The sequence below is a fragment of the Orbicella faveolata genome, unplaced genomic scaffold (assembly GCF_042242905.1).
Source record: "Orbicella faveolata isolate gen_17 unplaced genomic scaffold, um_ofav_v1 contig_3, whole genome shotgun sequence".
Taxonomy (NCBI): domain Eukaryota; kingdom Metazoa; phylum Cnidaria; class Anthozoa; order Scleractinia; family Merulinidae; genus Orbicella; species Orbicella faveolata.
The window spans coordinates 576,754-599,672 of record NW_028301558.1 but is presented as its reverse complement, the minus strand read 5'-3'; the positions used below and the strand labels follow the sequence as shown (position 1 = coordinate 599,672).

Below are 22,919 nucleotides of genomic sequence, written 5' to 3'. Positions count from 1 at the left end.
TAAGTCAAGAAAATGCCTGATCCATGAAGCCAAGATTGAAATGAATGCTGGGGCTCTTTAATCAAGAAAATATGGTATGAGAGGTGTAAATATCTGTGGACAAATGTTTTTGGGCAGATTTGACAGGATTTGCTAACAAGTAGCTTTTGTTTTTGCTTTTGTATTTTTAAGCCTATTGCATTAAGTCAAGTTGGTGGAGCTCCAACTATAAAACGAAGCCAAGTTAGCATCCTACAACGGATCAACATGAATGCAGTCAGAGGATTAAAGCTTGATGTACCAGATGCTTTGCAGCGTTTGACAAAGCTTGAACAAGCTGTAAATGGAGTAGTTCAAAGACTTTTAAACTTTGTCACAGTCACATGGAGGAATCCCACTGTTCTCAAGCCCCAGCTGGCAGATATCAGGGACATTGCTGGTAAGGCAAAGGTAGCCTTGAGATTATTAACAGAATTTGCTCTCAGTTCTCTGGTCAATGCAAGAAATCTTCCAAACCAGGAACTTAGTGGGAAGCTAAGCAGAGCAGTTGAGCCATTACTGGAGACATATTATGCAGTGAAGTTGGCATTGCAAAGACTTGACAACAATGGCTGGGATGTTGCTTTGGACAAAGGTGACAGAACACATGATGAACTTGATCTGATTATGGTTCACATCCGTTCTGTTCCTGAAAACTCACAAATTTTAGCAGCAATCATTCGTACTGCTGCAACAATACTGTACAACACTCCATCCAAGAAGAACAAAGTAGAGCCCACCTTGCACAGCTCTAAGAAATCAAATGAAGAGTATCAAGCTCAAACAGTAAAGAAAAGCAAAATGTCTGTGGTGGAATCAGAACAGTCAGAAGTCATCAAAGATACTGTTGATACTAATTACAAACCTTCAGCTAACGGTGGGAAGTGGAGTCCTTCAACTGTGCGTCGTGTCTGTGGGATGGACACACCCAAGCGGAATAGTAATGACAGTGAGAGACTTGCTGTTGGAGGTGATGAAGAAAGCGTGGCACCAAAGCTTCCATTACGTTTGCAGTCAGTTAAAGGCAAACAGATAGATTCTATTTTAGAAGACTCAAAATCCCCGCCACCACCTCCCCAGAGAAAAGACAGCAGTGAAAAATGTCAACATCTGAGACAGAAAAGCATCGATAAGTTTCCTCTTGAAGCAGCAAATGGGGAAACATCAGGACCACCTCCAAAGCCAAAGTTAGACAGGAGAAACACATCAAGGAAGAGTTACAAGATTCCTTTGTATTCCGAGCAAAGACATGATACAGGAGACATTATTTGGCGAGAGCATAGGAGTGAAACAGAGCCATCAACATCCAGACGGAAATGCAATTCAGATCCAACACAGTTACATGATCACAAAAATACAGAAGAAGACCAAACATCATCAGAGAAACACAAATTAGCTACTTTGGTGAAGCAGAGCACAGTTCACATCTCAGACTCAGATTTGCCACAAAGTTTAAAACAATCAAAGGATGGCCAGTCATGGGGCATCAAACTGGAAGAGAGAGGAAATTTGTGCTTACATGGTGACAGCTCAGTCAATAAACCACTGCAGCATCTTTTAAATTTGAGGAAAGACAATGGTACATCAAATGGATGTATGGTGTCTTTGAATGATCGAGAACTTTTGGAATTCTATAAATATGAGATCGATGCACAATTATTTGTGTTGAGTGAAGCTGTGAAAGGTTTTTTTGCTGTTATTGACAAGAATGAAAGTCCTAAGTTGTTCGTGTCCAGTAGCAAGTTTATTGTGCTGAGTGCACATAAATTTGTCTACATTGGTGACACTTTAAGTAAGAGAATTAAAAATGGTGATCTGAGGAGCGAAGTAGCAGCTGTGACTAATAAACTGTCAAACTGCATCAAGAGTTTAGTGACTGCAACAAAATCTGCAGCACTGCAGTATCCAGCGTCGAATGCCATGCGTCAGATGGGTGAAACTGTTGTTGTTGTTAACAATGTTGCAGTTGAACTGTATCAGATTGTGAAGAAAACCACAAAGAGTTCCCAGGACAACTTTGGGCACAAGCTGTAAAGGTGCCTTGGACTATCTTAGTTTGTTTTAATGATACAAATGTTAGGAGTCAGCTATAACTTAGATGATCTCCTTGAATGAAACTTGAAACAGTTTTAGAGAATGCATGTAGGAAAAACAAACACTTAAACTGAAATTGTACTCCAAACGTGAAGCAAAAAGATTTTTACTTAACAAAATACTGTTTAGTAGAAGTTGATTAGCCCCATATTCACTTTTAAAGAACGAGAATTAGACAGTGTTTCGACCTCTGGTTCAGGTCTAATTGACCTCTGGTTGGGGGTTAAATGGTTAGGGGCTAATCAACTTGGGGGTTAACGATTGGTCACCCTTGTAGCAATTTAACACCAGACGTTACCTGATTCAAAGTCTGGCCAAGCAGTGGGTAGCGTGGGTCAAAGACAGTCTGCTCCGACAGTAGACTACAGAGGATTTTATGACACGCCCAGTTGCACTTGCCTAGTTCCTGTATGGCTTTCTCCTAGGCCTTCACGGTCAATTGTTTTCGGTTGCCCATCTGGGATGACGTCACTGGAAAACGATTGCCTGTGGCAAAATATTGAGGCCTAAGAACTAGGCAACAGTTGCATTGCAAGCCAAGGAGAGGGTAGAGCTGTGTGTGTGGGTTTGGGGGCTGGGTATCATTTACAAGAAAACACACTAAAACACACTTGCTTAAATACGAACCAGAATGCCCCGTGGATGCCTTACAGTATTAATGAACATGTTGCTATTACAGCAAAGACTTTTGAATTCCTTGTAAATACTTTATGAGTTTTTAAATTGGCCAAGCTAAGGGTACCTTTGTTAGTTAGAAATCCTATATTCGTCATTATTTTCTGATTCTTTAAAATGCCCAAATAAAACAGTCCTTTTTAACTTTTGCCTACGTGAATATGATAATGAAAAGATGATTCATAATGATCCCAAAAAATGGTATTCCTTTTGCTAGTTTAATGATTTCTTGTGTGTAGCTTTTAAGTATCCTTAAGAAACTGAACTTGAGAATAGTCGGCTTCCCAGATTTGAGAGATTTGTAACGTGATAATGATGGAGGGATGTATTTCCAACTAAAATGTTAAGAATTTTATAGGGAGTGTGTTCAATAAGGACAACCTCTAACATTACTTTTTCCAGTAATTTCTCTTCCACAATAATCAAATTGCCTTGTCTTATCCTTGATCACTCAGCTCTTTATGCATAAGCTAAGTTTCATATGTTGTGGCATTAAATACAAGCCGTTCACGATCGGTGCAATTTTTGTTACTCTCAACTTTATATGTTTATCATATCTTAGTACACTCAATGTTGAGATTTGACTACGTTACTGTTAGTGAATAGTTTGTTACTTTTTGTAAATTTGTAGTTTCACTAAAACTGATTTGTAAAAAAGGTTTTGAATTATAAAACTGTTAACTTGGATTACACACTTTTCTTTTACAAGACAGCTTGAAGATTTGCTCGATACTATTGTGAGAAATTCAATTTTACTGACAAATTAAATGATAGTTGAAGGACTGAGGGCATGGACATCCTATGATAAATTTCTCGATCATTTCAGCTACATGAAGTGAATTTCCAGCAACAATTTAGTAAGTTGTGTGGTTTTATCTGACAAGCTGAGGAGACTGTTGTTATACTGTACATTGTTATTAACCCTTTGACTCCCAAGCATACATATACATGCGCTGACTGGTCATGTTCTTTGTACCACTTGTGACGTTATCAATTGAAATGTCACCAGATATTCTTGATAAGCAGATAGTAGAGCTAGGATAAATCTATCTGCACAACAGTCGATTTTGGATATCAACCACATTCTTACATAGCAAATTGAAAACAACGTTATCAGTTTTGGTGCAAAAATGGTGGTAAAATGGCCCATTATACCTATAAATGATCAAGTTCCCATTTCAAGGCTTTGCCCAAAATTAACACCCAACTTTTTATGGCAGCCAGAAAGAACATGAAACGCAAAAGGTAGCGCGAGTACAAGGGCTGAGGAAAAGGAAAAGAAAGGGGCAAGAAAAAAATTCGGAACGGGTAATCACAAAAAAAACATTGTACCTAATCTTTGGGAAATTTATCTTTTTGGTAAAAAAAAAAAATAGCTTTTTCAGCAGAGCTAAGGCCCATTTAGTTTCATGGCAGCCAAAAAACTGATTTAACGGTTAAAAACGACTTTTTTGGTGAAAATTTGGGAGTTAGAGCTTTAATGATATGGTAATAAGTTATGGGGAATCACTCTGGCCTGGGAAGAGCTGAAGACCAGGCGCCTGATGTACTCGTTGGGCACGAGGGTGGGTCGCCAATCACTTTGGTTTTGTGGCCTTGAGTAGAGTGATAAGGTGGAACACTTGTAAATTCGTTATACTGTCATTTGCATAATCCCCAGGGTGTTAATTACCAATTGATGCAAATGGAGTTTGGATAGAGTAATATTCTATCCAGGGTATTAATTGTTATTAATGACATGGTAATAAGTTATGGGGAATTGCTCTGGCCTTCCCCAAGCCTACCTCCATCCTCACTACTATTATCAGCTCACTCATAAATCTCCTATTCCCATTCCTTACTACAGAGTGTGCGGCACTAAATTTTTGGGGTTCTTTTTTCTTTTTCTTTTTTTTTAAATTTTATTAGAGCACTCACACTTCTTATAATACCAGGACAACTACAAATACTAAAACATTACTTACAAACACAATGTACTAATTAAGCCGTATAACACATTACCTACAATATCATTACATAACTTACAATACTAGCTTAAACATACTATGCAATACATTTATGTTAAAATACAATCACAAAGGCAATAGAAAGTTACAAAGGAAGCGATACAATAAATAGTTAGAATACAGTTATTGTTTACACAGGGCAAAGTGTCCCCCATTTTTTAATAAATTGATCTAAAGTTTTGTTCTTAGTGCAAATATATTTTTTTGTTTCAATTTTAATTTGGATCTTTATCTTAAACCCTGCTAAGCTTGGAAGTATTTGAGATCTTCTGCAATCCCATAGATATAGTTTGGCTATCAACAAGAAATAATTTAGTAAGCCGGGCATTCTGAAGTTATAATACCTATTAATACATCTCACAAGCTAAGATGAACGGATTCTTTTGATGAAGAGTAAAAGTACAATTCAAAATCTTTCCAGAAAAGCTCTGAGTATACGCAGTTAAAAGAAGGTGCAATAGGGTTTCTGGTTTAGACTTACAAAAAGAGCATTTATCGTCTGTAATGGATCCTATCTTATGTAATTTGCTATTGGTATATAGAATAAAGTTAAGGACCTTATATTGAAAGGCCTTAACATAAGCCTCAAAACACACAATATGCAGCAGAAGAAACTCTTTCCTTAATTGATCCTCATTTAAGTTGCATCGCGTTTCAGAACTAAAGAATTATTAGAAAATTGTGCTTTTTCACTTATTAACATTGTATAATAGTCTTGATTTTTTTCATGAGAATATCAAAAACATTGTTGTCAATAATCAGAGGGTGGCATTGTTAAAAAGGTGCAATTATTTGTCTTGGATTTTGAGATTAAGTGGGATGGTACGGCATTCCTGAGACCTGCCCATACCAAAATATTTGCTTTTTTCATCTTTTTTGTAATAATAGTATAGGACTCTGTAATATTTAAATCAAATCGAAGGCCATTCGCATGCGTAATACCAGACTCAAAAAACGTCTTATAGAATATTGGTTTATTATCTATACGAATGTCTTTGTTATTCCATATTATATTGTGCCACGGTTTCTCTGCAGAAAACTCGTCTCGAAAATCCGCCCACCACTGAAGCAACTTGGTATAAAATTGAGAAGAGATTGTAAGATCCTTTGTATTATAATTGCAATGAAATAAGAAAGGGCCGCCAAAACGTTTTAGTATATGATGTAAGTAATTTTTCCATGTGCCGTCGTTTTCGTTGAAAATTCTCTTTAGCCAGGCTAGTCGTAAGCATTTGACCATTGTTTCTAATTCAATCATTTTTAGTCAACTCTTTTCATAATCATTTATTGTTGACAAACGTGTGACTTTGTCTACGCCTTTCCGTAGAAATTTAAAAATCAATCGGTTCAGTTCTTGGATATGTGAGGAGAGAAAATTAGATGATTAAGTACGTTTTACATATTCGCTTTCGCTATGAGAAAATATAGAAATCCAACATAGATATGTTTGTTTTAGTTCGTTTTGCATTTCGGAGTTACAGGTTACTGTTCCAGTTCATTGACCGTAACAGACACCTGCTAGTTTGTTGTGGGATCATAACTGTAATAAGCGTTGAACTGTAATTGCCACCTGCGATAGTCTTTTGTTGAACTGTTATCTACCTGTATTGTTTTGAAAGTTATTAATATTGTAAACGATGAATTCCGTTATAGCCAATCGAGCTTTCTGAAATGTATTAGATAATGTTTAGTTAAGAATTTTTAATAGCCTTACGTAATCCTTTAGAATTGTGCTTTCGGCTTAAATAGTCGTGCCTTGTAAAATACTCTTGGGTTACATTCTGGTTATATTCGGGTACGTTCCGAGTACCTTAGTGGATTAAACTCTACTGTTGGACCCAAGAACTGTGTATTCTCTGTCTTCCCGTTGGATTGTTTTGCTGTAACAGATCCCGAGTCCTCTAGGAGTCTGACAAACTCCGTCGCTGCAAGCGTGTTTCCCTCTGGATTGTTGTAACAAGGATAACAACTTAAGCGGCCCAAAAACCTGTTATCACAGATAACTCCCTTGGGGGTAGTTAATAATGACGATACATAGACAAATTTTGGGACAATCGAGGATTTTATTATTGTTGCGTTTCCATAGAGAGAGAGACCTCTTACAGACCAAATATTTATAAGTTTCTTAACACTGTCCAGGTTTTCTATGAAGTTTTTTTCGTGTAGTAATTTCTGATCATACATGTAAGAGTAATAAGCCCCTAGGGTTTTAATTGGTTCATTTGGCCATTTAATACCAAAGGGTTTCGTTTTATTTTCTCTTGAAGATCCAATCCACCTTCCTTCAGTTTTGGTAGGATTAACCTCTAAACCTGAGAGCTTCTTAAAATCGTCGAGCAGCCTGAAAAGAGTTTGAGCTGAGTTAATGTCTGAGAGAACTGCCGTTGTGTTGTATGCGTATTGGAGTAACTTTAGTTCTTTCTTGCCAATAGTGATGCCTTTTAGTTGAATTTTGTCTAATTACAATAGCCAAGGTTTCAACGGCCACCACAAAGAGATATGGAGAAAGTGAATCTCCTTGCCTTACTCCTCATTCAAATGTGAGGTAATGAGAGGTGATGCCATTGTTAATAATGCAGCTTTGTATATTTTTATAAAAAGTCATTACCCAATGAATAAAGTTTGGATCAAAGTTAAATGATTTTAAACATCTTTGAAGAAAATTACGTTCCAAACTATCAAAGGCCTTCCGGAAGTCAATGAAGATCAGTAAACCGGGAATATCTTGTTTGGCTGTAAAGTCCATTATCAGTTGAAAATTGATCGTACTGCTTCACCGATATAGTGATCTTCTATAAAACCAGTTTGATTGTGATGGATAATGTTCGGCAAGATATTTTTATTCTAGTGGCTATAGCTTTAGACGTTTACAAGCGAGACTGGTCGCCAGTTGTCCAAAAAAGAGCGGTCCTTTCCGGCCTTCTTTTTGATAAGTGTTATGACTGCTTGTTTTTGCAAGCATGACATTTCGCCTTTTTTGAAGTATTCGTTTGTACATTGAATAAAAGGTTCACTAGTGTATGGCCAGAATTTTTTGTAGAATTCAATGGAAATTCCATCGTTCCCAGGAGTTTTGTTATTTTGGAAACATTCTAATAGCAAGGCACATTCTTCTGAAGTGATTTTACCTTCACATGACATCTTCTGTTACTCTGAAAGTTTGGGAATTAATAAATCTTTTAAGAAAATTTGGATCGCTTCATTGTTCTTGTTCCTACTCGTGTGTAAGTCTTGATAAAAGCTTCGTTGTTTGTACAAGATATTAAATGGATCCGTGGTAATTGAACCATTGATATTTAATTTTCTTATATGCTTTTGATATGATTTCTCTTTTCTAGATTCAAAAAATATTTTTCGTACTTTTCTCACTGTGCTCGTGCCAGCAGGCTCATGCATGGATATTATTCCTTTGACTTTTTCTTCATAAAACAATTCCAAAGTTTCTTTAACAGAATTGAGAATACTCGCGTTTCGGTCGTTAGGGTCTGTTTCGAAAATAAACTTCGCCTTAGCGTATTCCTCATGAAGATTTTGTTATCTTTCATTTCTTTCCCATGCTCTTCTTTTTGAATGCTGAATTGTGTGTGCTCTTATATTGTATTTCAACCAGTCCTAGATGCTTCGACTGTCCGACAATTCTTCACGCCCTTCCGCTAACCAAATTGGTATCTTCTCTGTGATATCATTTACATAGTCTTCGTCATCTAATAGAGAACAATTCATTTTCCAGAGACCAGGTCCTTTGATATCGTTAGAATCATTTACAAGTTCCAGGAAAATTGCAGCATGAAAATACTAAAATTACAGTCAGGGATGGACATCAGAATTAAAATTTGTTGAAAAGGACCTTAACAAGTTATTATCAGAAATTGAGTCATGTCCTTCCACTCATGAGCAGAATGTCAAGCAGATGGATCCAAAGATGCATCACCATCTACTAAACAACCCTCCTTAGGGAAAACTCCTCCACCGCATTTCAAATATAGTCAATATCAAGGTGACTATGGAGTGAAATTTAATTTCAAAATTCTAATTTTAAAAGGGAGGTGACTTGGTCTATTGTTATGGCAGAGAAAGGAAAGATTTATGCAATATTGAACAAGCCTAAATCGTAGCAATGGTAAAATACATTGTGAGCTCTGACTAACCAACACAAGAATAAGCGAAGTTGTAATTTAACATAATTATTTTCCATCAATATATAATTTATCTGGCTCGGACTCACTAAAGTTAGCATGTCCACCTTCTTTCCTTGCCTCCTTCAGTTCAACGCTACTTTCCTGATCAGATTCGATGTCTACAGCATGTTGGTGCGTGGACTTCTCGTCTTTGTCTTTCCTTTCTTCTTGAGGCATGCCCATTCAAAATGTCCCTGCTCGCCACAGAATTTACAGGTTGCACCCTTTGCTGGGCACTTGTCATGGGAATGAAAGTCTTCCATACACCAGACACAGGACTTCTTTCCATCAGACTTCTTGCTGTCTGTATTTAGCTTATGAGCTTTTTCTTGGATTCATTCCTTTGTGACTTTAATGTTGGGTCACATGTGTATGAAGTATCGACATGAGCATCACTGGGGTCTTCTAACTTTTTCATGGTGGCTTCCATGGCTTCGCATCTTCACATGAGCTCCAAGCAGTCTTAAACAGTCACATTTCCCCCTTTTGCCATTAGTTTTCGTTTGCTTTCTTTGTTTACACAGCCACAAATAAGCTTATCTACAATGAGAAAGTTAGTGTTGTCTGAAAACTCAGCTTGACGATACAAGTCCATGATTCAAGAGTAGTAGGTCCTAGTATTCTCATCAGCTGGTTGACCCAGGAGAGCTGTTGGTGTTGTAATCCTCAGTTCTGGGTCTTCTTTGAGCCTGGCTTCGATGAGCGATATTAGGCATGAGCACTGGCCCATATGCAACCATGATTGAGCTTTACTCAGTCTGACCTGGAATGTAGAGGTCCACCTAAGATTCTCTCCACCTCTTTTGTCCACAGTTTGAATTGTAAGGAAGCTGATTCCTGGAGGTTGGAGGTCCAGTCAACCTTTATTTGCGGAATGTAATTGCTTTCAGCCATTCAAAATGTTGCATAACACAGGTAATATTTGACTATCGAAGATGCAAAAGTTTCTTTGATTCAATATGAAAAGTCATAACCCTAGCGAATTTGTCAACTACCACCTGCCTGAAGTGTACGAAGTATCTTTTCTTGAAGAGTTTTGCAGAGGGTCTCTTCTACTCAACACCCTGTTATTGTGTGGGCTGGGGGCAACCCTAAGACACGGAATCCGGAAAGCAGAAACCGGAACCGGATTCCAGAATCTGAAGAAAAGAACGACAGAAATTATTCACTTCAATAAATAAATAAATATAGAGAAAAATTGTTTTGTTGTTGTTTAACCCAACCGACCGTGACGAGCTTTGGCCTTTCTTCCACTTCTGACATCATCACCTTTGACCAAAATTGGCATCATCTATGCTCAACTTCAGCTGGAGGAAAAGATTTCTCCAATGATACCCAGATGAGAGTGATCGGCCCAATGGAGCCTGAGATATGTACAAAAATGCTCAAAAAGTTGAGTGAAAAACTCAGAGCAAAATTTCCTGCCATTACACGTGGCTTCCATAGTAAAAATTGCCCATCTCGATGATGCTTTCTCAGAATTTTTAAACTGGAAGCAAGCCCAGTAGAAGGTCAATCACTGCAGCAAAAAGAAAAGAAAAGGAGAAAAAGGAAACGCGCAAAAAAAATTTGAAAAATCGAAAAGCCTAAAGACGTAGGTCACTTTCTCAAAATTTTGATTTCTGCGCATGCCTGGGCAAAAATGTCGTAAAACGCAATGCTAGTGGAAAGAAAGGCATGCTGTCATGTTGCAAATGCCTTTGTGAGTAGATTGGAGCTAATTTGGCCCATATCCAGCCTGAAAATCTCCAATCTCTTTTGGCAAAAAGCTCCTGGAGTGAATGGGTTAATATTTACTTTGCTTTACTTCAACCACAAACGGTAACTGCGAAAACAAACTGACTAGTTTTGAAGAACCTCTAGCCATACATCTGCCCCGGCTGTTCAAAAGGTAATCCATTGGATAAATCACAGGTTTAGTGATTTTTTTGGGTGAATAGAGTTACCCATAGCCTGAGAGCAGGCTCTAGTGTCTATGTTTCCCACTCAAGCACTGCTTTCTTGATTTTTGGTTTGGCACACGAGCAAGTGTCCTCTAGCAGCTTTGCCACTCGCACTCCTGGCCCAAAGACAAGAACTTGCTCCCAGTCTAAGTTACCTATCTTTTGTTCAACCTGGCCCTGGTGAGAACATGGTTCTTGTCTAGATCAAATTGCTCTGAGAAGACTGGTAAATAGCATAATAGCAACAAGCTATTGTCACAGCAGTGACACACGATCATGTGGGTGTCCAGTTACAGGTATCCAATTTGAACTTTTTGTTATTGGATACCCACGTGATTCACACATCAATTACGCGTGCTTTAGTGGCTTCCTTCACAATGTTTCCTACAGTTTTCAAAACTTATGAAAAGCGCTACATATGTTTTTGCTCAAAAGAAGTTCATTTCTAATTCCGAAATTTGTGATAGATACAGTTAATTAGTAATTGGACCTTGTGCCATACAATTCAGAGAGTAATCATGCTCATAATATCAAACCAGCCTCGTGCGATTACTCCCTGCATTGTACTCCACTCGCTCCAGTTACTATTACTTATCATTCAAAAAATCAACAAATTACTTAATTTAACCAAACTTGATATCAATTTTTCTGAACTGTTCAAAAATGGCTTTGTTATTGTGTAATACCTAGAACAACTTGAGACAGGCGTTCATCTTAAAGCATTTTATTGATGATTTAAACAAAGGATTCCAAGTCCAGGTGGAGTGATCTAAATGCAAAATTTAGGTAAATTCACCCAGAATAACTTTAAAGGTAATTGAGCTGAGTGAAATTAAATAGTATTTGTATAAAGAAAATGGTTGGCAAGCAAGTAACATTGGTCATTGACACTCCTTTGAAAAATGTTTCCGCCCTGATAATGGAAATGCTTTGCAGCAACAACAGGATTTAGATGTAACATTGAGCTTCTACTTGTTCATCAGTCATGTTTACACCTTGAGTTTGTGTGATAATTTGAAATGGCTCTGCCATCTGAGATCAGCTTAGGATAAAGTCATAAACCAAGTTGGAATGCCAAGTTGCTTGACCATAGCTACTTCATACATAAACTTTTGCCAGTATGATAAGAGCCTGGAATCTGCTGCATGAATAGCATGTTCACATGACATCATCAAATTCTCAAATCCAAAACTAAAGAGCCTCTAAAGTTTTTATCCTCATTAGGCATAAGAGGTACTAAATTTATATCTGTTTACAACTTTCCAGCTCAATATCCTTTGTTTGGAAACCAGCGCATTTTGAATTTCTGAGTTTTGGCGGTGCGTGACAAAGCTAAGATTGTGTTTGTTGAAAAATATACACTTATCTCGTGACTCTTAGCCATTTTAGGAGTATTAGGAAAAGTGCTGGTGTAAATGTTTTTCAGTTCGCTTCAGATAATCAGGCGACTAGATAGCCAAAGTAAGTTCCAGATGTTTACACTATTTTCCGGCTGCCATATTGAAGGACTAAGGAGGTCCACTGAAATGAAGGCTCCATACCATAGCTAGGTTCAATAATTTTGTGCGGAACCATTTCGACGAATAACTCAACTTTGGGACAATGCACACAGCTTAAACTTGGAGAACTGTCTTCTTTATTATCGTCAATAATATCACAATTTCTTGACTTTATCCACTGAATGATTTCTGATTTTCTATGACAATGAACACACTCTATAAAGAAGACTTGTTCACCTGTTGACTGTTTGTCGGTTCTGATTGAAGAGCCTGGCATTTCCTGCCTGATAACATTTTTCATAGCAATACTGAGATTATCATAGACCTTCTTTTGTTGAATTATTAACTGTACAAAGAAGAGGCACTCCGGGTTTGTTGCAAAAAATATCTCCCACTGTATGCATTGAAGTACCTTACTGGAGTCAATATTACAGAAACTAACTTTTGTTTCTTTAACAAACAACTATGGTAAGGTTAACACTCCATTAATAAAAATCCAAGCCTCATGGTTACTCTGAAAGGATATTGCTAGTCAGACTAGAAATCCTAGGAAACTGATACTTGGTTGAGTACCGGCCATAACTCCAATCAGACGATATAGTTGGTGGTTGCCCGATACTTCACCAATACAGTGGAACCTAGGTTCAACCAATAAGAAATCTGCCTGCCTGAATCGGGCAGGCTGCATATATCAGCTTTCTCGCAGTAGCAAAGCAGCTGCGAAATATGAAGTGCGATCGCATTAGTGGGATAGTTAACCAAATACATGTACTGTCAGCTGATGAAATCGTGCCCAATCTAAACCATAGTGGCATATACAACACGCAAAATAGTCAACAGACTTATGCTTTAGAATCTATATTTAAATCATGTGGTGCCAGAATGTCAGCTATCAGTAATTTTCGACCGCAGAAGATATTAAATTCCAACAGAAAAAAAATACATGGCCGCAGTTGTATGTGGAATTGGCGAGACAAGCGTCGCTGCCAGTTAAATGGCTTTTTTGGGAAAATACTTTAGAATTTGTTTTCTCAAAGTGCAACTTTACCTGTGTATTGAAAATTTGTTTTGAATTAGTTCAGGTATAGGCAAAGGCTTGTCCAAATTTGAGGGATGGAGGTGTGGCAGAAAAACATCAATGGCATTTTTAATTACTGGGTTGCTTAGGCGACCATAAGTTTTAGATGTGGAACTCATCAGAAGGATTGATACTTTAATGTAGACTATTTGTTTTTTTTTTTTTCCCCTTGGAAAATTGACTAAAGAGGGAGTAATACGCGCAAGACTATGTGTGAATTAGGATGGAGGTAAGACAAGAACGCGCCAAGAAAAGGATTGTCTCGTGTCAGGCTAAATTTTTTTCGTCCGTACCGCCATTACATGTTCACATGTACACAGTTCCCGATATAAAACCACTTGCCAGACTCTCGGAGAAAAGACAGAATTCAAGTAGTCTAGGCTATGGTGACGAGTTATTTTTATATAATTTTATCTGCTGGAATATTGCATGACTATCATAATTTGCACAACTCAAAAATGCTTCAAGTATGATGACAACAACAAGAAGAAATTATATACAATATTTGTCAACATTATGTGTAATATGCAGGAAAGAAAATTTGACAGTCAAACATTGGAATAGATGTACATCATTTCAATTGGTATCCTTGATAGAGAAGTGGTAAGTTCACTTTAGACATTTACATGTAGCTTCCACTATATCAAGGCAGTTTGTACATTATACACTCAGTTTTGTGTGTTTTGATCTCTATAATGCTACTGATATTTTATGATGCCTCTTAAGTATTCAAATTTTCTTGTTGCTGCAACAGCAACTGGTTCTCCCTTTTTTATCCACTCTTTTTTTTTTTGGCTCCAGTTAATGTTATTATTTCAATACAGTACAGCATAATGAGTTCACTTTGTCACTGAATTTCCAACAAGGTGGTGAGGTCCACTGAAGTTTTTTGTTGGCATTCTTGTACAGTAATGGCTGGAATTGTAAAATTTGTTTCCAGCGTTCTAATTACATGCCACTGAACATACTCATTTCACATGGTTGTGAGCAGTAATGTTCCTTTTGTTCTTTCTGTGTTCAGAGAAGTTTAGCATTTTGGGATCTTGGTGTGTTTGAGGAAAATTGGTATAGTTATCTGTAGTTGTCACATTTTTCCATGGAGTAAGCACTTGATTACTTGTGATCTTGCCAATTCTGAATAAAGCGTTTCAGTTTGTTGCAGCTGTAATCTAATTTATAGACATAGTAACACCAAGCATGTTGTTAACATCTTGTTTGTCACTTGCATATAATTATTGTGGTTGCAGATACTGCAGAGTTGATGTTGTTTCCATACTTCATGTGCATCAGTTTTTGACAGTAGGAAATGCGCCTATAATACACATAAAAATATAATGGATTATATTGCAACTTACAAGTGCACAAATGAACTTAATAAGCTTAATTATCTAGTTGCACTGTTTTGGCCCCTCCCCTCTTACTTCCTTTATGCCCCTCTAAGCAGAAGTTAGTAACTTATCTTATTCTATATTGTGCTTGAGGTTGGATTTGTCCTTTTCAGGGAAAGGTTTGAGGGAAATTATGTGGTAGTTTTCCATCCTCACATCCAAGGATGAATTTTTCTTAGATCCACGTATGAATTTGCTTTTCAAATCTCTGTATTTCTATTATGCAAATTATACCATAGTTACATACAGTTCAAGAAGTTGGGAATGTCAAAAACTGAAAGGGAGTAAATAAAAAACATTATTTGTCTATCTGTGCAATAAATAATTCTGTTTTCTTTGCATGCATGAAATATGATGTATTTTTTCCTTTTTTGTATGAAAAAATTAACTTTTCAGTTATAGTGTAATTTGAAGGTTTCACATTCTGCATCACTGTGCTTCAGGTGTATAGGCAAAGTTAATTTGCAAAATAATATCTTCAGACAGCTTACAGGGTCTACAGGGAAGTGTATATAGGCTTGTGATCACTATAGTATGACTCCAGTGTACCGGCAGATTGCACATGTTGTGGTATATTTGTATAAATGTGATCTGTTTGTGGACGCTGGTCAGTAGTATACTAGTTAATCAACTGTGTGCACCAACTGTTTGTGATTAGAAATGCTATGAGGGCTTTTTGTTCCGTAGTTTCCTGCCGGGTTAAATATAAAATCTCCAAGCAATACAGTAGGAATTGTAGGTTCTGTCAGTACTGACTTGTGAAATTCTAACAGTTTTTGACCGGTAGATACCTGCCACATGAATATTTGGAACTGGATGGCTAAGAACTGTTACAGTAATTTCCACATTATTTACGTAAATTTGCATGGAATTAATCAGTGCAATTTAAATCATTTTTTAATGTACCAAGCAGGTCCATTGCAAAGTTTTGATGTCAGACTGACCTAAGTCATTTCTGTACAGAGTAGGAGGAGGAAGGCTTACCTTTTGTCCCAGATGATAAAGCGTTCATTTCAACATACTGCTTTCTTCCTGTGGCCGGTCGATTCGTCGTCGTCCGAAGATGTACATGTCCATAGCCGCGCTCTTTACCGAAACCTAAACCTCCATCCAACTACCACTTTGTTTCCAAAAGTCTCGAGAGGCCCCATAGTCCGTGATTTGCATTCAAAACACCGCACATTTCGAAGTTTTCGTGGTCGTGGGTGAAACAAGAAAAAATGAACAAAGTTTAAGGCTAACCAATTTGCAGTACTTCATGTTCGCGGTCGCAACGGGTGTTCACTCACGAATCGTTCATGTTATCGTCACTTTTAGGACTTTGACGCCCATTTCTCTGCAGTAGAGTATTCTGTAGCATATATCCTCTCCATTTTTGGCTCCACAAAGGTATGTTCCGGTCAGGTTTGGAATCCAAAAACCATCACGGATCATCACGCTCCAAAGGGACAGGACGCCATTTTGGATCTGTCCAAATAGTTGGACATATTCTCGCCTTTGTACTACCCCCAATATGTACACTGAGACAATGGCGTGACTTTGAACGAGACAAACTTGTCGGGGAGGGGAGATATGGGAGAACGTTCTAGGTTTAATGCATAAATTAATTGTCTAACAAAGCGACATTCTCGTCCCCAGAGCCTCCGTTTGACATTTTAAGACGAGTAGCACTGGGGACGAGAAGAACAAAGCGAGTGAGTGATTTTTAATTAACAAATAAAGAAGCCTCGACTGTGCTGTGTTCTGTTGTAAAGCACGTAGGAAGCGGTAGAGCACGAAAGAGGTGTAGGGGAAAACACGAGACGAAGTCGGCTGAATTTTCAAACCAATCTATATTTTCCAAACGAGTAAAAGTGGCGTCAGCCGTGCTCTGTTCTTTGATAAAGCACGCTAAAATAAGCCAATCACAATCCTTGTTAGAACTGTTCAAATAATTTGATTGGCTAACGAAGCGACAGCTGTCAATCACAAACTGGACTTCAGCTAAGCTTTCAGTTTCGAGTGGCTTCGAGCGGCTCTCGAGAGAAGAACGATGCATTTAAAATTCGCTTTTTAGTTAATTTTCAAATAAGAATTTAAAGGCAGGCAAAGGTTTGTAGTCCATATTGTGGCTTATGAAAACGTGGACTTTTCCAATGGAAATTATGGAACTAGGAGCTCAAAGCTTGCGGATGAAAATGCGAAATGCTGAGTTGAATTTGAATGGAGCTTACGGCTTGCAGCCGCTTGCAGCAAGATTGCCCGAACTAGCGTAAAAGTCGGACAGACTAAACTGCTCCCACTGGTTCTACTCCAGACCACAGAGGAGAATATCTAGAGCAAGCTTTGAGCTGACCACACTGTAGCTACAGCAGTTAAGTTGTGCGCGCGCGATGTGCGACACTTGAAGCGGCGCGCGCTTCTGCAACAAATTTGCACGCGCAACATTGCGCAAGTTTTCAACGGGTTTCTAATTTAAGCTGTTTTACGCTCAATTACTATACTTTGTAGCCTTGAGAGTACTATTTTTTAGTCATTGGAAGTTTATTTGAACGTGTATTCAGTTTTTTAAGGCCTTTTCATACGTATTTGTTTCGCGTGTACGCTACCCTTTTTCCTAGGTCTTTCTAGTAAGTTCTGTGGCGTCTCGAAAGCACACGCGTTGTGCCGCGACACCCACCTAGCGTTATAAAAGAGTAGTTTTTTCGTTAGCAAGATCAGTTGACGCAAGATCTGTTAATTCACCGCAAGTTAACAAGTTTCTCCAAGTTTATCATTGTTCTGGTGGTCAAGGCAGCACCAAGGTAATTATTTTTTACGCTATTTTAGTTTGTTTATGTAAGCGGTTTGGTATCTTTAGTCGTTTAAGGACGGTGCCTACTTTTGTTAGTGCGCACACGTTCTGCGCGTCACGCCATGCATGGTTTAAGCGCCATGTGCACGCTGGGTTGACATGACGCAATCAACTACGCTACCAAGTACATAACTAAGGCCCAGTTCATACGTCGCATTTCTGCCGTGTCGAATTCAATTCAATTAAGTGCGGCAGAAATGCGACTGTCGATTCATACGTCGCACTTGTGTCGCACTTAATTCAGAATTTATACTGTCGGGTATGTCGGCCAGCGGAAAATGTTTTAAACGTAGAGTATTCAATATGGCGGACGAAAATACTGAACGCCGAAGGACTTTAATTTTGCTAAAAATTGTTCGCCTATGGAACGAGAAGGACAAGGCTGATAACGCAGCAGTATGTGTTGCAATATGTTCAGGTTGCATTGGGTCGAGAATGGCCAAGTTTCTTCTTTTTCTTTGGCGGGAACACATTTACGCATGCTCAACGCATTAAGATAATGTATGCATTAGATTCGACACGGCAGAAATTCGACGTCTGAACCGGTGTCGCATTTCTGTCGGATAATGCGACAAGACCAGTCGAACGTGCGGCAGAAATGCGGCAGTCGATTCAGACGTCGAATTTCTGTCGAATTTAATTCGTTGAATTGAATTCGATACGGCAGAAATGCGACGTATGAACCGGGCCTAAATTGAAAGCAAAATTTTCCTACTGTGACCAAATCAAGTTTAATAAACCTGTACTTAAACCAGGAACACCAGAACAGCAGCATATCGCTAACCACTAACTGTTAACGTCTTCCAGTTGAAAAAGTAGCTGTTATCTGTCGAGAATTATACTGAAATCCAACTGTAAACATGTACCTGCAGATGGCGTAGTGCGCACACAAAACAAGTGCGAGATACGCAAATGTTTTACTTACTGGGGAGGTGACAAGAAAAAATGCAACAGGCACCGTAAAATGTTTAAAAAAGGATCAATAACTTTGAAAAACGCGTAGTTACCCCTATATTTTATGTTATGAAATAGAAGTGGCAAGATTCAGCAGGTGATTAGTTTCTGGTTGTGAGCAAAAGATATTTAGACTGTATTTTAGCTGAAACAAAGGAAGGCTGTCAATAATGTCTTTTATCGAAGCACTGGTTAGCTTGAGAATTTGTTTATTTCGCTACGTGTTTTGTCGGCGGAATCTGGCAAAACTTCTCATTTTAGTACAGTTTTCACTCTACTGTTGCTAACAATGGTCTCCGTGAGCCATATTTACTGTAGACATAGAGCTCGTTTCCATTGCGTTTGTCTGAATCACAGGGGATGTTTAATTTGGGTCAAATCAGTTGTCAAAATTCCGAAGCAAACATTTGAAAGCCAGCTTACTGTCGTCAACCCGTGCTCTGTTCTCTGATAAAGCACGCTGTTTCAGCCAATCAGAGCGCGCCTTATATAGAAACATAATTGAATTTCACCCCCAAACCTAAACCCCATAGTATGAGGTAAAAACGTCCAAACATCAAACTGAATGTCAATGTTCGGTTATACATATGCACAAGAGAACAAAACGACAGTTATACTAATCAAAGGAGACCTATCGTCAAACTCATGGATTAAGTAATCTAGAGATTAAACATGTTGGTGAACTTGCAGTTACTAGTGTATTTTTAAAGGCTGTTAAAACAAGCTGGGTTTGTACCACGCAAGGTCGCACTTATCTCACAAAGTGTAGGCTTTTTTCGTTTGCTTTTGTTGCACACATATTACAGAATAGCTAGGGTGGCAAAATTGCAGCTGAACAGAGAGTGGTAAAGGCTAAGGGTTCTTGGGTCACAGAGGACACTCAAGGCTATAAGTAAGGTTTCTTATGAGACAGCACTTCTTTTCCAATGTAGAACCGCTTGTCTCTATATATCTATTGCATGTAAAGTACATCAAAATAAGTAGCCTCATTTGCAAGCATTTTCAGATGCCATTAGGGACAGCACGTCTCCCAACCGAAAAATGCTTTGGAAATGAAAGAATATCGAGATCGAAATGTATCATGGACCAAAATATAACAAGACAGCGGGAACGTGGTCTCTAACATTAGCAGTGCCTGGTTAATTTTATCATTTTTAGCGGGAAAGGTAAATACTGAATAAAATTGCTATATCCTGCGGTTCGTAGAATAGCAGCAAATTTACGTTTTCACGGTTCGCCGGAGATTTGACAGTTGTCATGGCAACATCAGAATCGAGATCGTGTGTTGGCGGGATTTTACTTGGGCAATCATTCTAGACTGGTGCTGCTACCAACTTGTGCTAATTTTATTTTATGAAGTATACTGTATACATATCATTACAGATAGCTTGTCTAAATAGTGGACTGGTGTAGCTTACAACCTCTCTCCCTCGAGGTTCCTATGTGCCTGGCTCTGCATTTGAGAGGGATCAGGTTTCCTCCTAAAGAAGAGGGGTTTTTTCCTGGCGGGCAGCAGGCACACTAGTTTTTAATGTATTTGGTCAGTTTCATATAACGTACACTATCTAAGATTATCTGAAGTTATCAATAAACGGGGGTTGTTCCTCACTTGATGCTGGGCTAACCAGGGTACAGCTAATCCGGTGCAGCAACCAGTGCCCCATTTACCAGTGAAAAGTTGTGTTTTATTGTTTGATTGATGTAGAGAATAGGGAAAACTTTTTCACTTGAGTTGCTCCAAGCATTGTTCAATATTTACGTGCAGAATGATCCTTGCAAAGTTGAGCTGTCGACAGGGAAAACCCAGTGCTTACAATACTGAGGTGAGGTGGTTTTCAAAGGCTTTTCACCAGCCCAAAACTCGGTGAGAAATTTCCTCGGAAGCGATCGACAAATTCAAAGCCATGATCTGGGACAATGCTTCTGACGATATGCTACCAAGTTATGGTAAGTTTTTTTTTTTTTTTAAAGAAAAATTAAGAAATGACTTTAAATATATATTAATGATAAATATGATAAATATTATTATATATTATATTATATATTTTCAGGCTTTCAATGTTGGTATGTGTGTGGAATTATAATGGGATTACGGTATGAAATTCTCTATTGCTGCATTAAATACACTACAAGCCGTTATGATTATTGTTAAAAAAATTAAAGAAACTACATATAATTTCTACATAGACAACAGAAGCTAAGGTTCGTTTACTAGTAACAAATAGGTCAATGAATTGCAAGATAATAAATACCATGGTGCACAACTGATCTGATGAGCAAAAAAAATCTGTGACTGAGACGTTCAAGAGATAATTCGTGTTTCCTTTCTGAAATACTTCGAGAAAATGTGGGCTGGTGGTCGCCAGTCGTTTTAAAGCTGAAATTAACCAGGCTTTTCAAGTGTTAAAGACCAGGCTCCCACTGTCTGATTGTATTTTGGCCCACGATACATTTCGATCTCGATACATATGTACCGTTGCAGTTGTGTCCTATGTAGCAGACATGTCCTCTGACGTAATGTGATATACGGAGCCAATCATATCATGCGTTCTATCTAATAACACGCAGCATAAGACTGGTAACTAAACTCCGTTGCAGTTCGGTCTTCGAGCAAAATTGATTTTTGGACGGGGGTAGCGTTCGGAAGCAGTATTTGACTTTGTATGTCTTTACTCTGAACCAGAGTGACTCTGAACGTAAATATGCAGCGACTATTTGCAAGAATGGCATTTACCTCACAAGATTTCTATCGGAAATTGACCACTTAGTGTATTTTCAGTTTCAAATTTTCAACATGAAAGTTCGATCGAAGATTTAAACAGTGGTTGCTCTCCGGTTTGCGAACTGCGTGTTCCCGGCCAGCCAATATTAAACTCCGCGCTTTGATTATCCTCAAATTATTCAGATTGTTTAATGATATTACAGAGGCAAAACAATTTCTGAGAAGCAGTGTAACCAATTTTAGTTTCGGTGCTGTAAAACTACCACTCAATCTGCGCAATATTTCTCTACTCCCAATCTTGTCACTCACACGAAATCCGGTTCGCGAAAGCCCTCTTCTCAGTATAAGTTTGTTGAGGCTGACTGAACCTTTTTGGGTAAGCCGTCTCCTGTAGCATCGAACATTTATTACAGAAATTTTCTTGTCGAGTAGATTTTTATGGCCGGAGTGCTTTCTAACTGTTCCTAGTTCGCTTTGCTTTACAAAACAGCAGTAGTAGTCAAAAAACCACAGAGCACTTTGTGGCCTATTGAAAACACCACAGAGCACTTTGTGGCCTACTCAAAACACCACAGAGCGCTTTGTGGCCTATTCAAAACACCACAAAGCGCTATGTGGTGTTTTATTTTGGGATTTAACACTGAAAACTGGATGGCTCGTTGACTCGCAAATATCTCACAGCTATTTTCTGAAATAATTTGGTTTTTCCAACTTTTCACACCACAAAGCGCTTTGTGGCCTATTCAAAACACCGCAAAGCGCTTTGTGGCCTATTCAATACACCACAAAGCGCTTTGTGGTCGTCATCGTAATCATAGCGATTCTGTCAGTGGAAATTATACTATGTGGATAAAACTGGCAGAGGGGCTCTCTTATTTTGACAGGGAGGTTGGCAAGATTTTCGCACCACCCCTTACATTAATCATGCATGCAATTTTTTGACTGACTCGTTCTTTTCACGATTGCTGTTTGAGTATAATGTGATAGTTTGAGATAGTTGCATACATAATTAATGTACGGCGCTGTACGGAAATCGTACCTGGAGGTTAGCCGAGTGCTCTTAAAGAAACCTCTGAAAGGAACCAATAGATTTTCGCAAACGTGCTGAGCAAGATTATGTTGAACACTATTTCAGTTTTTGTTTTTAGAAAGAAATATCACCGAACCGCCGATATAAGACTTGATACCCTTAAAAGTACTCGTTATGGTTATCAGAGAGAGCACTGACTGCTAATGAGATTTGCATTCCTGGGATCGGCTGGAACTAGCTACAACGGGTACGTGTTATTGACCGGGAGAGACGATGAAATGAAAGCAGAAGGTTGAAAATTAGGAATTCAGTGATACCTCAACCTATCACTTGTTTCGGTTAGAGAATCTTAGAGGGATTTATTATGTTCATTGATTTATAGCTCTGTTAGTCCTCGTTTGTAGGCACACCCCTCAGGAATTTAGCATTGAACATGGAATGAAACTTTAGTCGGATACTGATATGGGTATTTCTTTTTTTAACAAGTCTATGGATCTCGCC

General features: G+C 38.3%; 1 protein-coding gene and 1 long non-coding RNA gene across 3 annotated transcripts in view; one reads left to right on the top strand and one right to left on the bottom strand.

Annotated features, from left to right (window-relative positions):
- Positions 1-3,495, top strand: part of LOC110066282 (enhancer of filamentation 1-like) — a 36,142-nt gene extending 32,647 nt beyond the window's left edge. For both annotated transcript variants that reach the window (XM_089297411.1, XM_089297412.1), the window contains one exon: positions 172-3,495. In XM_089297411.1, coding sequence (XP_089153537.1) covers positions 172-2,052 — 1,881 coding nt within the window. In that variant the 3' untranslated portion in view covers positions 2,053-3,495. The remainder of the gene's footprint in view (positions 1-171) is intronic.
- Positions 3,496-13,873: 10,378 nt separating this feature from the next.
- On the bottom strand, positions 13,874-16,400 carry LOC149105972 (uncharacterized). Its single transcript, XR_016209612.1, has 2 exons — positions 15,864-16,400; positions 13,874-14,803 (listed from the first exon to the last, which is right to left on the bottom strand). It is a non-coding gene; the product is annotated as an uncharacterized LOC149105972 (long non-coding RNA).
- Between the last annotated feature and the right edge of the window lie 6,519 nt (positions 16,401-22,919).